Source organism: Dermochelys coriacea, chromosome 10 (assembly GCF_009764565.3).
Source record: "Dermochelys coriacea isolate rDerCor1 chromosome 10, rDerCor1.pri.v4, whole genome shotgun sequence".
Classification (NCBI taxonomy): Eukaryota; Metazoa; Chordata; order Testudines; family Dermochelyidae; genus Dermochelys; species Dermochelys coriacea.
In genome coordinates this window covers 58,457,477-58,471,615 of record NC_050077.1, presented here as the reverse complement: position 1 = coordinate 58,471,615, position 14,139 = coordinate 58,457,477, and the positions used below count along the sequence as shown (strand labels likewise).

The following is a 14,139-nucleotide window of genomic DNA, read 5'->3' as shown; positions in this document are numbered from 1 at the left end:
TCCTTTTCTTTTAGAGGGAGAAGTGTTAGAGCATATCCCATAAAATGGGACTTTCCTGATAAAGCAGGAACAAATTTAGCCTTAAAGCAAAGAAAACAAATTGGTATGGTATGGCAAAGAATGACCTTTCTTAAGACCGTTGTAAGATATACAAGATCAAATTAAGACAAATGGATAGGTTGGAAGACTTAAAATCAAATCATTACGCTCAAAGGCTGGGGCACAAACATTTTAATTCAAAAATAAGAAATCTTGAAAAGAAACAGAACTATTAAGTGCTTGTACAGGTGAACACAATGAGAGCTAGCTGGAATCATTATTGGATTCAGAGTAGCAGCTGTGTTAGTCTGCAAAAAGAAAAGGAGTACTTGTGGCACCTTAGAGACTAACAAATTTATTTGAGCATAAGCTTCGTGAGCTACAGCTCACTTCATCGGATGGATTATTGGAGTAGCGTGGCCATTAGATTTCACCTTGTTGAAAAAAGCTGTGCTGATTTTTCAGTTCTGCTGTCAAAAGGAATAAATGTTTGATGATCCTATAGTGAGTGTGGGGAGTTAGAGGAACCCTAATTCATGCTGTGCTTTTTAATTTTTGCCATGGGTAGGTATATTATAGCCATGCTAGCTAACCTTTCTTTGAGTCATACCCATATCAAATAGAATTTCACCTGTAATAAATCACAGCTGTTACAAGGCTTAGTTGGCTACAACAGCCTTTTAGGTTCTCCACTGTACAGAAATACGCACTTATGTATTATAGTCCTGCCTATTAACAATGCAGTAGAACTGTATGTTGGACTACCTCTCTGCTTGAATATTAGCCACGGCTCCTATGCAACTACAGGAATACATAAAAAGAAAAAAAAAGTGTAGGTGGATATACTTTGCTCAACTGTTCTAAGACATTACCTTGAAGCACTTCATATTAAGCAAAAAAGAAAAGGAGTACTTGTGGCACCTTAGAGACTAACAAATTTATTTGAGCATAAGCTTTCGTGAGCTACAGCTCACTTCATCGGATGCATTTGGTGGAAAATACAGTGGGGAGATTTATTTATTTACACAGAGAAGATGAAACAATGGGTTTTATCATACACACTGTAAGGAGAGTGATCACTTAAGATGAGCTATTACCAGCAGGAAGCAGGGGGCGGAGGAAAACCTTTTGTGGTGATAATCAAGGTGGGCCATTTCCAGCAGTTGACAAGAACCTCTGAGGAACAGTGGGGGGGAGAAATAACATGGGGAAATAGTTTTACTTTATGTAAAGACTCATCCATTCCCAGTCTCTATTCAAGCCTAAGTTAATTGTATCCAGTTTGCAAATTAATTCCAATTCAGCAGTCTCTCCTTGGAGTCTGCTTTTGAAGTTTTTTTGTTGAAGGATAGCTACTCTCAGGTCTGTAATCGTGTGACCGGAGAAACTGAAGTGTTTCAATACCTTAATTCATATTAAGGTTTCAATACCTAATTTTCCCACTTTTCCATTTTAAAAATCAAGGTTTGTAGAGACAACTTCATATGCTAATGGCACAGATTTTAACCACACAATATACGTTCTATAAGCTTATGCTGGAAGATGAGCTTCTGATAAGTTTAGTGGGCCCTCAATGCCAGAGAGCCCTTGGTATTTTGTTGGATATGGCAAATATTACTAAGGGGTTGGGTCACAAGGTATAAAGGACCTTGAAAGTCATTAGGAACTTTAGCATGTCTATATATAACATGAAAAATAACTGGATAGATAAGAGAAAAAGCAGTAAACTGTACGGGGTTGTGTGCATTAGTATACATATAAGGGCTGTTGATTAATAACAGCTCACATGCTTAACTCAAAATTAATCACGATTAAAAAATCCACTGCAATTAATAGCACTTAATACCCATTTAAATTTATTAAATATTTGTGGATGTTTTTCTATACATTTTTAAATAGAGCAATTCAATTACAACACAGAACACGGAGCGTACCGTGCTCACTTCATAGCTTTGATTACAAATATTTGCACTGTAAAAATGATACAACATCGAGGATGTTTCAACTCCTCTCATACGAGTACTGGAGCGTGAGCTCTCACAACGCACCTTCCACATGCAGGCTTTTTGTCGCATAACTGGCTGCACGCGGGGGAGCTGCAGGCAGCGGGGGCGCTGCCCAGGGCGGAACGGGGCCGCCCTTAGCCCGGGCTGGGCGCGGGAGCGGCCGGGCGAGTCACTCCTACACGCGCGCGAGGCCGTGGGCGGCACCTGCCGCGCCCAGCCCCCACCGCCTCCCCGAGCCGCTCTCTAAAGCCCCGCCTCTCACCGCCGCGCGCTCCGCTTGCGGAACAAGGCCGGCCCCCTTCCCGCCCCCCTCGGCTCTGGCCGCCGAGCCACTAGGGACCGAGCGGCCCCGTCCCGAGCGCGGCCTCCAGCCGAGGTGACTACGTGTCCCAAGCTCCTTTGCGCAAGGCCCGAGCTCGCGAGCTCAGCCGCAGGTGAGCTCTGGACCGGCTTCCTTTGAATCTTTGTTTTTGTTAAGATCGCAATTCCCGCGGAAGCGCTTCGAATCCGGTTTCCCCTTCCCGGCCACGGGTCATCGTCACGGCAACGTATGGGGCGGAGCCCGAATGCTGGGCCAATGAGAGGAGAGCATCGTACGAAGCTGTCCAATGGGAGCACAGGCGGGGCGCTATTTGAAGCTGCGGGCGGCGCGCTAGGCTAATAGCGTAGGAGCTCCCTCAAGAGGCGGAAGGGGCGTAGCGGTCGCTTTCCTTCCTCGCGCTTACAGCCCGACCGCCTCCAGTCAAGAGTCGCCGTCCTCATGGCGCTGGTCCGGCGCGCTGCGGTGAGTGCGGCCCTGGGCCTGGGCCTGGGCCTGGGCTTGGGCCGGGGACGCGCTGGACCGGGCAGGCGGCCGCAGAGAGCGGTGCTGCCGGAGCAAGCCGGGGGGGAGCGGGCTGGCGCCCGGCTCCTGCCCACGCTGGAGAGCGCCTGGGCGGAGACCCCTGCCGTCAGGCTAAGGGGACGGAGCAATTAAATGGCCTCTGCGTAGCCGTGGCTCGGGACAGTCGGGGGCTTCGGCCCAGGCTGCACGTGAAGCTTCAGCCGGGCTACGGTTGTGTCTGCGCTAGGAGGCTGGTACCACCTCAGCTGAGGCACTGGCAGCCCGCCTGCTGCACAACCATCGTGTCAACACTCGCTGTCCCCGCGGGGGGGGGTCCCCTTGTCAGAGTAAATACCCCCCCTTTGGGGAGCTGTAGTAGGTCAATGGCAGTGGTGTCTAGAGCAGGGGTTAGGTTGGCTTAACTGCATCTGCCTGGGGTGGGAATTTTTCACACCACTGAGTAACGTAGATAGCTTTAGGTGTCAATAAGGCCCAACACTGAGGGTCTGAGTGGTTTCCTTGGGACAAATTAGACATTCAGGGCTAAGGTATTGATCTCAGTTGTGTCCCTCAGGCAGGAAACTTGGCAGATGGCGAGAGCAGCCGTTATGAGCATGCTTTCCTGTGGGAGCAGACCCAGAGCTGCTGGGGCACCATCTCTGGAGATGGCATGGGGATTTTCCAGCAAGCAAAATGCCTCTCGCAGATATGGGATTGTTTGCATCTTCTGCCTCACTCGGATTAGAATACAGTTGCCTCTGTTGGATTCCTGTTTTCTGATGGAAACAATGTCGCAAAGTCCCAATTGTGGTCAAACTGTTCAGACAAAAGGGATGGCAAAAATTTAACTTCTACCTTATGACCACTGAAATGTTCTTACAGCAAAGTAAGCTTTCTTAAAGACTTGTGCGTCTGTAGATGTTAACCTTTTCGAGGTAACGCTTTTTTTACCTTGTTGAAAGCTATAGTCCTTATGAAAGTTTTCTAATGTCACAGTAACAAAAAAGAGAGGCTTCAGTATGGCTTTTAAGGGCTCAGATGCCCTATCTAAAACTGAATAGGGGAGTGCTTCAATGCTTTGAAGTACAGTGCATGCACAAATAACTCTGAAAGGCAATAGTGTTTTACCATGCAGTGTAAAATGCATAAGGCAGTAATTCCCCCTCTAGGTGATGACCTTAGAGAAACCAGTTTGGTCACTGGATCATTTCCATGGAAATTCATCTTTAGTTACAATTGGGTGGACACACTAAATAGCTAAGCCATAGGTGAGCATTCTAAAACTGCTTTTAAAAAAAACAAACAAACATGGTTTCCAGTCAGGAAGAACAAGATTTGGGTGACTTCATCTCTAAACATAGTCAGTTTTCAATTGGACTCTCCATAATGCATCTAATCTAATTCTCCTTTATTCACCTCCCCATCCTGCTGAGCACAGTTATGTGCTGTGAAACAAAACAAGTAATGGTACTGTGGGTGCCCAGATACCATGGTGGTGGGAGATTTTGAGATTAGTCATCTGAAAGTAACTAGTTTTACTTGGAGTTGATTTAGTTTAGGGTTTTTTTTAACTTGTTTACAATTTTCCCTTGCAGATTACTAGAGGGGTGGAGAATGCTATGACAGGACTTAACAACAAAGCCAAAAGTCAAGTGACTAACAAAAGGGCTGCTTTGGAAGAGATTGGAAATAGAGTTACAACCAGAGGAACACATGCAGCCAAGGTAAAACTGTAGTTCAACTCTAGCTGTCAGAAAAGCAACTTTTTAGTTCTGCATTAACTTTGTTCTTTCCTCTGGTAGAAAACGGAGAGCTTCAAAGTACCTGTAAAAACTACAAAAGGAGCTACTAAACCAGCAAATGTAACTGCACAACCTAAACCTCCAGCTGCAGTAAATTTAACTCTCAAAGAAGAAACTGTTCCAAAGGTAGGAAATGGCAAATTCCTATGTCGCTCTCCAGTTCCTAACCCTTGGTCCTCCACTCTAGCCCTTTCTAGGCCAGAGCTTTAACACTTGGTCTAGAGACATGCTCCATCCCCCTCTTCAGAAAAAGATCAGATTCATTTTATGATATTATTCCTGGCTTCAGTCTATTAGCTTACAGTTGCAACTAACTTGGGATGTGACATAATACTACCCATTAGGGCTTGCAAAATAACTTGTCAGATCAAGAAATATCTGTAATTGGGTAAAGGCCTTGTAGGCTAAAATATTGTAGGCACCTTAAATGGCATGTGGAGTCTTAGGTTTTGGTAGTCGCTTACCTAGTTTGTATTACAGGGAAACTCACAACTCGTGGAGGGTGGGTTGTTGGCGGGAGGGGGAGAATCTTAAATGAGAGAGACTTAATGTATGGGCCTCAGTGACTATAATCTGTTCACTAGATTCTGTCTCCAACCCCTATGGATGTATCCATGAAAGAAGAGGACCTATGCCAAGCTTTCTCTGATGTGCTGCTTAACAACATAGAGGATATTGATGCTGATGATTGGGAAAACCCTCAACTCTGTAGTGACTATGTAAAAGATATTTATCTGTATCTGAGGCAGCTTGAGGTATGGATGCTTGAGTACTACACATTCAAGTGAAATCAAGCTTTCAGTCTTTCATATTGGTCTCTCTTTAACAGCTGCAGCAATCAGTACATCCACACTACCTCAATGGGAAGGAGATCAATGGGCGTATGCGTGCAATTCTAGTTGATTGGCTGGTTCAGGTCCACTCAAGATTTCAGCTCTTGCAGGAAACACTCTATATGTGTGTTGCAATTATGGACCGCTTCTTACAAGTAAGTATCTGAAACCTGATCCAAGCACATTGTACAGGTTGAGACTCATTAAATTAGTACACTCTAAAATAACTCTTGTCCTCTGTTTATGATTTCTGGGTTACAGATGTTCCAGGCAAATTTAAAATCTGTTAACCTGTAATTTTCTACCTGAGCTAAAAGAGGTGGAAGTGGTAGTTCTGACTAACAAGTCATTCTAGGGACACGGATGCATCTCAAGGCTAAATCTAGATGTCTTGCATGCTGAAAACCTAAAAATGGGGGTGGGGGAAATGTACTGACTCTCTAAATGGAAACTCGTACCTTGTACTTGCTGAAAGGTAACAAATCATGAAGATGAAACAGTTCTCTAAACTCATGTTACCTTATACAGATTCACCCAGTATCCCGTAAGAAGCTTCAGCTGGCTGGTGTTACAGCATTGCTTCTTGCCTCAAAGTATGAGGAGATATTCTCTCCTGATATTGCGGATTTTGTTTACATCACTGACAACGCATACTCTAGCTCTCAGATCAGAGAGATGGAAATGATGATTCTTAAGGAGCTGAGCTTTGACTTAGGACGTCCTCTGCCACTTCACTTCTTAAGGAGAGCATCAAAAGCTGGTGAGGTAGGTACTTCCTCTAGCTATCTTAAAATCCTCCTGCTTATGAGACACCAGTATTGGAGGCATGGAATGTCAGGACTCCCATTAACACTTCATTTAGGCAGGGTTTTTTGTTTTGTTTTTTCCTGTCTCTTACCTCCATGACTTAAAGCACCATGAGCTGAAGGAGGCTCAGAGGTGTAGGAAGGAGACTTTCTGGTGGGTGGGCTGTGTATACAGCTGAATGCTTGTTATAGGAAAAGGACTGAGCAGTATTGAGTTGCTTGATTCCATGACCACAAGTAATTTATCAGCCTTTGCTGCAATTCATAACATGATTGTCTCAAATTTTACAAGTCTCATGTTGAGGCTTCTGGTCTGTCTTTTAAAAGATAGTAAAACTATGGTTGTAATGTGGTGGTAACTGAAGGAGACAAGGATATTCAAAATGTAGTAATAGTTTGACTTGCCAGCTCAAAGAACGGAAGTCTTATTGGGTGAAAATTAGCTGTAATAGGTAAGCTTGCTTTTTGATAAATGTCTGTCTAATCCATTCTTATTCTAGATTCTCTTTAGGGAAAGGTGGGACTCTCCTCATTTGCTAGGTCTGTAATGCTAGTATTATGCTGTAGTGCTTGCTGCAAACACTATAGGGAATATAATTCAGCTATTTTCCTGGGGTGAGGAGAATATTGACAATTCTGTTAAATTTGGGTTAGACTGAATTTGAGCCCTCCTTAACCTGGGAGAACAGGTTAAGAGTCTCTTGGCCTCTCTCTCCTGAAGGAAGAAATCAAATTCCTACTTAACATAGTTTCAAAGATTTGTATGACTGGAAAAGAGTTGTTGACCCTGTTCTCAAACAGGAGCAAGAACATAAAGTAGATTAAACTTGGACCACCTTGATGGTGTACTATAATGAAGTGACAAATTTCATGAACTAACAAGCTGTTACTCTGGCAGGCTGATGCTGAGCAACATACACTAGCAAAGTACCTGATGGAGCTGACACTCATAGACTACGATATGATACACCATCATCCTTCAGAGATAGCAGCTGCTGCCTTATGTTTGTCTCAAAAGGTTCTGGGGCAAGGCAAATGGGTGAGTTGCTTTTTGTGATTTGTTCAAGGCCACAGAATAGACTGCTGTCAAACTTATGAAGTATGTAGGCTGCACTCCAACATAATGAGTAACTGCAAAGTGTAGCTGGTAGGATGCATAATCCAAGAAATGTAGTAATAAATGGAAAGGTTCCAGCTTGTTGTCCTTAAGCAATAGAATGTCCAGGCCTACCAGTAGTTGGAAGGCTAGAACATTTTTTTTTTTTTTTTTTGGTCACAGTGCTACTTAGCACACCGGCCCATACTAGCAAGTAACTAAACTTATCAAGAACAACAATGGCAGGAAAAGCTAGCTTGACCATTGGGTAACATGCCTGAGTATTTTCCCTTGCAAATGATAGACCTTTTAACGCTTCAAAAGATAACATCAAAATGTCCTTGCTTACTAAATAGCTAAGCCTATAACCTTGCTGTCAGTGAAATGGTTTTAGTCAGTGTAAAAATTCCACTTCAGAAAGCAGTGCATTCTGATATTACAAAGAATAGTGATTGCATGATGGTGAATTCCAGCCACAGCAACTGAACTTCTAAACTATCTGCACTAATTAGCTTGGTTTACAGCTTTTGCATAAGCCAGTTGTTGGACAAAGTGGGGAAAGACCACATCTAGGAAATAGTGTCAAGATACCACAGACGCTTTCTTTGGTATCAGTTTTACTGAGACGGGCAGTCAAAAGTGTCTACCTGTGGCCCTCAGGCACTTTAAGTAGAAAACTTTGCGCCTTTGTAGATTATGAACTAAACATGTTTGAGTTGTGCTCTGTAATTCTTTAAACTCAAGTGTTTGAATCAGCCCTGCTATTACAGGTTACCTCTCCTCCTAACTGCTCTGTGCAGCACAGGGGCTGGAAGTGTGCTGAGTAGTTGCTGAGCACCTGTTGAGGATTTTTCTGCCACTGAACCTGCTTGGCACACAAGATTCAAGAAAACTTCTTCCCTAAAGTATTTATTGTGGCCTCTTGATGCTCCTGAAATATGGTCATAAGGATTTCATATATCTAGAAGTTGGATGCCACTACTCTAGCCTAATAGCAAGGAGGATTCTAATCTAAGCTACACATGGTAAAGCTCAAGTTCAGCTTGTCACCTCTAATGTCCAGTCTAAACTGAACTTATTACATTACCTGAAGTAAACTGTAGTGCCTCAAGCAGTCTTAATCTGTTTTAAGATGCTACTCTAGGGTTCTGACTAGTCTTGTATTGCAGGGTGTAAAGCAGCAGTACTACACTGGGTATGCAGAAGACAATCTTATGCTAATTATGCAACATATGGCCAAGAATGTAGTAAGAGTAAATGAGAACTTAACAAAATACACTGTAAGTATACAATAAGGGCAAATATCTAAGCTTCAAATGTTAATACACTAATTACTTTGACAGATGTCTATTGCTCAGTTATACTCTATAAAAGAGTATATTCTTACTACCTCTTTTGACTATTAAGCAACTTCCTGGCCCCTTTTCAAAGTGCTCCAGTGGAAATGAGTAGGTGGCTTAACCACTTACTAGTAAGTAGTCTGATCTCTGTTTTGTGCCATGCAAGAATGTAAACTTGATATTAACAGTCTCTCTCATTCCTACAGGCCATAAGGAACAAGTATGCAAGCAGCAAACTCATGAGGATCAGCACAATTCCTCAACTGAACTCCAAAACAATCAAAGACCTTGCTTCATCTCTCCTGGAATAATCCTGGTAGACAATTCCTACTCCATGCACTTTGTCAACATGCCTATTGAGACACAAATGCTGCTTTTGTACATAGCCTTTCATTCTTAGAACAGACCCCTCAGATTCACTCTGAAAGCAAACTTTTAAACTTGCCCTTTAATACTCTTGTATATCTAGAAATAAAGCTCCTTTTTAAAAAAAAAAAAAAAACAAAAAAAACCTCTCCCTGGGCATTACTTACAAGCACTCACATGCACCATCTATACTTAGTGTGAGAGTCAAGTTGTGAAAAAGACCTACTTACTTAAACTTTGGGTAGACTTGAGGAGATTCTCATAATAGGCAAGCAGTCAGAACCTTAACTGCTTAAAACAAAAGGCTCTAGAGTATAGAGTTGACATGAATCTGGCAAATGTGAGGGTGTCTAGAAGTAATCTCTACTCCATAAACTGGATCAACCTAGCTTTTGGTGGGGGAGAGATTAAAATCTGCAGTTAAATTAGGCAAAGTCTTAGTAAGATAAGCACCAGTCTGGCAAACACATCTGCGTGAATGTAGTTGTAGTTCCATGCCAAGCCCCCTGAACATCTAAACTTAGTGAGACATGGAGGCCAGCAGAAGTGGGACATGTATAAGCTGAAACTGTACCTTATGTCCAGACAGTTACTCTTGCAGGGCTGAGCTGCCTGGAAAATGGAAAAAATCATCTACCCCTACAAGTGACAGCTTGATTCCAGTCCCTGTAACTAAAGCTTCCTACTGCTATCAGAAGGAGGAAGATAGCAGGAAACTGGCAATTATCATAAAGAAAAGCTGCTTGAATTAAGATGGTTCAACTACTAGTCAGTTCATTATGAACAATTGCTATGAATGACAATGGAGGGCTATTGGGCTAGAGCAGGGGTCATCAACCTTTCAAAGTGGTGGGCCAAGTCTTCATTTATTCACTTTAAGGTTTCACATGCCAGTAATAGAGAGACCTTCTAAAGGTTCAAATGTAAGTCTATATAGTATATAGCTAAACTATTGTCATATATAAATTAAGCAGCTTTATTTAAAATTAAAATGCTGATCTTGCACTGCTCAGCCTGGGATTCAGTTTACCTTGGCCAGTAGCAGGCTGAGCAGGGCCAACAGCCAGGACCCCAGACAGGCAGTGGGCTGAGCAGCTCAGCCTGCTGCCACTCTACCTCCTGCCAGTCTGGGGTCCCAGCTGCTGGCTCTGCTCAGCCTGCTGCTGGTCTGGGATCCCAGCCCTGCCCATATAGTGGATACCTACCTTCTCCCTGGTTTTAGCCCGTTCTCTTCCTCTTGCTGAACTGAGCACAGGGCTGGGGCTGAAGAAGCAGTTGGGGTGTAGGGTCTGGCCAGGAGCTAGAATGGGGGGGCTCAGGGTTGGCAGGAGGTTTGGGGGTGGAGTGCTTGCCTGGGCAGCTCCTATTTGGTATGAGGGGTGCAGGTGCAAATGTGGTGGTGATGGAGGGGAGGGGTGCAGGAGCACCTGTTTGGTGCTCAGGGTGGGAATGTGGGGAGTGCCCCAGTCCAGGCTGGGGGGGTGCTGGGGTCAGGGCAGAGGGCTGGGGTCATGAGGGTGTGTTCCACTACCCTGTGTCCACCTCTTCTCCTCCCCCTCAGCAGCAGGGAGGGAGAGGAGGCAGGTCAGGAACCCATCATGCTGGGGGAAGAGGTGGGGAAGGGGGAACTTGCCTGCTCTGCAGCAGCAGCTGGCAGGACCAAGCTTCTTCACCCTGCCCAGGGGTGGGGCAGAGAAGAGCAAGCCACCATGGGCAGGATTTTTAATGGCACACTGCTGCCTGCTGGGGTCCCAGCCTGGGTTCAGCAGCAGGCTGAGCAGGGCTGGTGACTAGGACTCAGCAGGCAGCAGTGTGCCATTAAAAATCAGCTCGTGCCATCTTTGGCACACGTGACATAGGTTGCTGACCCCTGGCCTAAAGAAAGCATGTGGTTTAGGTGCTAACCTAGAAGGGAGAGAGACCCACCTAGTGCAGGGACTTGAACTTGGAGCAGCTTCACCAGAAGACAAACCTGCCCCAGAAAATAAACTACTGTAGTGGGTAGAGGGCTCTTCTGCAGTGTGGGAGTCCAAAGTTCTGGAATAGGTTGAGGCCTAAACTGTCAGTAAACTTCATGTCAATTGGGCCAGTTCTAGGCTGCTCAAATTTTTTGGGGGGAGGCTTGTCAAACTATTCCTCTGAAAAACTTTGCTTATTTTTATACTTGTACCCCAACAGTCAACAATAGTGTTACTAGGAATCTGCTGCAGTGGCCATATGCCTGTGGGATGGCATCTGGGATCATTGTATGTACACTGCCACTCCCTTTAATGGTTGCCCTCTCTAGAGGCTTATCTACAGCTGGAGTTGGTCAGGTGCCCTTGCAGTGTGTCTCAGCAGGGGGTTATTCAGGAATAGCTTCAGAGACTTCAAATGGATTCCCTATGTCATCAGAAACACCTGTCATGTAGACAAGTCCTAGGCTAACTGTAGTCTCAACAGAAGCTTACAATACTAGCAAAAACTATGAAATACATTAGCAAATCAAATCTCTTAACAAGAATCAAACTTCTTCCTGTTTATATTAGATGCAAGTCTTAGTCCAGCTTCTTGAATTCATGGAAATCTATAGCATATTGACAGGGATTCCACTATGACTAAACTTACCATAATTTATATATATGCATTATTGCATATTCATCTGTTACATGTGAAAGTGCACAATAAAAATGGCAGGTGATCAGTTGAGCAGGGACTTAAGCAAACCAGCCTTAATTAAACTACATATTGTACAGCACTCAAACCATTTACCTTAGTGCTATAGGGGTCAGTGTGTGAGGAAAAATGACAGTATGTGCCTCAGCTAGTGCAGTGATGGTGACAATTCTCCTACATATTGCCAGGTCAGTGTGGTTACCTGAACCCACCTCTATTGTTTACATCACTGTAGTGACTAGGAGCCCTCTTCAGACCAAAGTTCCCTTTAATCAGTGCTATACAAACAGAACAAAGTCTAAGGGAAAAGTGCCATATGTTGACCCTTTTAATATGTTATTGCCACTCTGAATTTGTAATCCCTTCTTGTATTTCTCCTGCTGCCTATGGACAGATGCTGCTTCCCCATGGTGAAGTTCCTATGCTGAGTCAATTCTATTCCCTCTTCCTGCTCCCCTGGACCTGTGCTGAGCTGGTTCCAAGGAACACACTCCTAAAACTTGTTCACCAAAACACTATCCTCTCAAAAGTAACTTCTACTCTATCACGTAGGAGAAATAAGCTAATACTTATGTCCCCTTTTAAAATAGTACCTTCTCTTTTATCAGCTTTCCCTGACTTTCCTTTGTTGGCTATTCCTAATTGGCCTTTCATGTTTGACTTTGGATTGTAAACGGCTGGAGCCAAAGACTATGCTTGATTTTGGCTGTTTCTGTACAGTGCTCAGAACACCCTTTTAGGCACAATCTACAACCAGTGCATTGTGGAGGGACAGTGGTGTCAGAGCAATTTAGGCTCCTGGAAGGTCCCAGATTTAAACTTCAGAAGACTGCCTTTAAAATCCACTTGATATTAGCTTGTGCAGTACTTCCCTCTAGCCTAGTGCTGGGCAACTTGTGGGCCTTTAGGGTAATCTGATTGCAGGCCATGAGACTTTTTGCTGATGTTGACCAGCAGCCATGGTTTGCCATTCCCAGCCAATGGGCGCTGTGGGAAGCAGCAGCTAGCATGGCCCTGCAGCCTACCGCTTCCTGCAGCTCTCATTGGCCAGGAACAGCAAACCACAGCTGTGGGGGGCCATGTCTGTGGATGGGTCAACATCAGCAAACTGTCTTACAGCCTGCAATCAATTACCCTGATGAGCTACATGCAGGCCCCAGGTTGCCCACCATGGCTCTAACCAATCATACAGGGGCTAAGAAGAATATTCAGTACATGTCTGTTCAGATCAAAGCCCTTGTATATTCACAGACCCTACTGCTTCCTTCTCTGGAACACCATGCACTGGGAGCTTAGTTATCCATTCTGAAAAGAGTTCCAGGTACTCATGCATGCAAAACAGAAATATTACAAATTTAACAAACCAACTCAGCTCATTGGTTCCTGGATTTTATTGGTGGAGTGTCAGGAGAAAAAGAATGGATGCTGATGATATCTGCATGGTAAGCAACAGCCATTTTAAATGGTGGGGGAGGCAACTGGGCTTAAAAGCATTAACACTGGTTTTATCATTTAAAAAAGAATAGTGCATATTTGGAAGTACCTGGCACAAAACTTCTAATAAAACTACTTTATGGATAAATACAGTGAATACTACATTATACATTCATACATGTTTCTACAATATTAGATTTTTATATATACAGTATATGATCTGCTTCTATACATGTACAGCTCAGGGGAAAGATTTGCTTCCTGGAACAGGTACAGCATTAAACATAAATCCAACATGGGCCAGCCATATTCTAATATATATCATGGAAAAGGCATCATTGTATAGCATACAGTACTTTTTTTTTTTTCTTTTTTTTTTTTTTTTTTTTCAGTGCCTTTTGGAATCCCTAAACTTTACTGGCAAGCAAATCAGCTCCATTACACATCTATACAGAACTATTTAAATATACCATCACCAATCCTAAATCTGTGATATGTAGCAGCATTCTTACCATGTTCCCCAGTGATCTGCATTGGAGGAAATGTGCATGTAATGCCATCATTTATTTATATTTTTATATATATATATATATATATATATATATATATATATATATATATATAAACTAAAGGCACTTGTTAAATACAACCTTTCCGAAGTCCCTAGTCCTAGATTCAGGAAAACTGTAAGGACTAAACACCTCTTCATTCACTCTGCACTAGAAACAGGTTTAAATATAATAAATAATTTGTTTTTCACTGCTTCCATACGTGTATCTGAGGCATAGATTTGCACATTTTCTTTATAGACAGCAAACTGAGTGACTTGTTTTCTTGCTTGTATACAACTTCACTGGCGAAGATGCCACTAAGAATTATAGGCCTTGGCGAAGAACTGCCATTTGTCCTCATGCAAGAGCGGGAGGGAAAAGCATCCTA

At 43.5% G+C, this 14,139-nt stretch overlaps 1 protein-coding gene across 1 annotated transcript; it reads left to right on the top strand.

The window, feature by feature from the left end:
• The first annotated feature begins 2,671 nt into the window (after nucleotides 1-2,671).
• CCNB2 (cyclin B2) lies at nucleotides 2,672-9,845 on the top strand. The gene is made up of 9 exons (XM_038420715.2): nucleotides 2,672-2,829; nucleotides 4,464-4,592; nucleotides 4,671-4,796; nucleotides 5,255-5,425; nucleotides 5,500-5,658; nucleotides 6,032-6,268; nucleotides 7,208-7,348; nucleotides 8,575-8,685; nucleotides 8,952-9,845. Exons 1-9 carry the CDS (start codon nucleotides 2,806-2,808, stop codon nucleotides 9,054-9,056), a joined length of 1,203 nt encoding a protein of 400 aa, XP_038276643.1. The 5' UTR covers nucleotides 2,672-2,805; the 3' UTR covers nucleotides 9,057-9,845.
• The last annotated feature ends 4,294 nt before the right edge of the window (nucleotides 9,846-14,139 follow it).

Excerpts from the sequence above, each read along its gene's own strand:
- CCNB2 (XM_038420715.2), top strand. The coding sequence starts at position 2,806 with ATGGCGCTGGTCCGGCGCGCTGCG. Across the intron at positions 2,830-4,463 it reads CGCTGGTCCGGCGCGCTGCG|ATTACTAGAGGGGTGGAGAA; the intron begins GTGAGTGCGGCC and ends TTTCCCTTGCAG. Across the intron at positions 7,349-8,574 it reads TTCTGGGGCAAGGCAAATGG|GGTGTAAAGCAGCAGTACTA; the intron begins GTGAGTTGCTTT and ends CTTGTATTGCAG.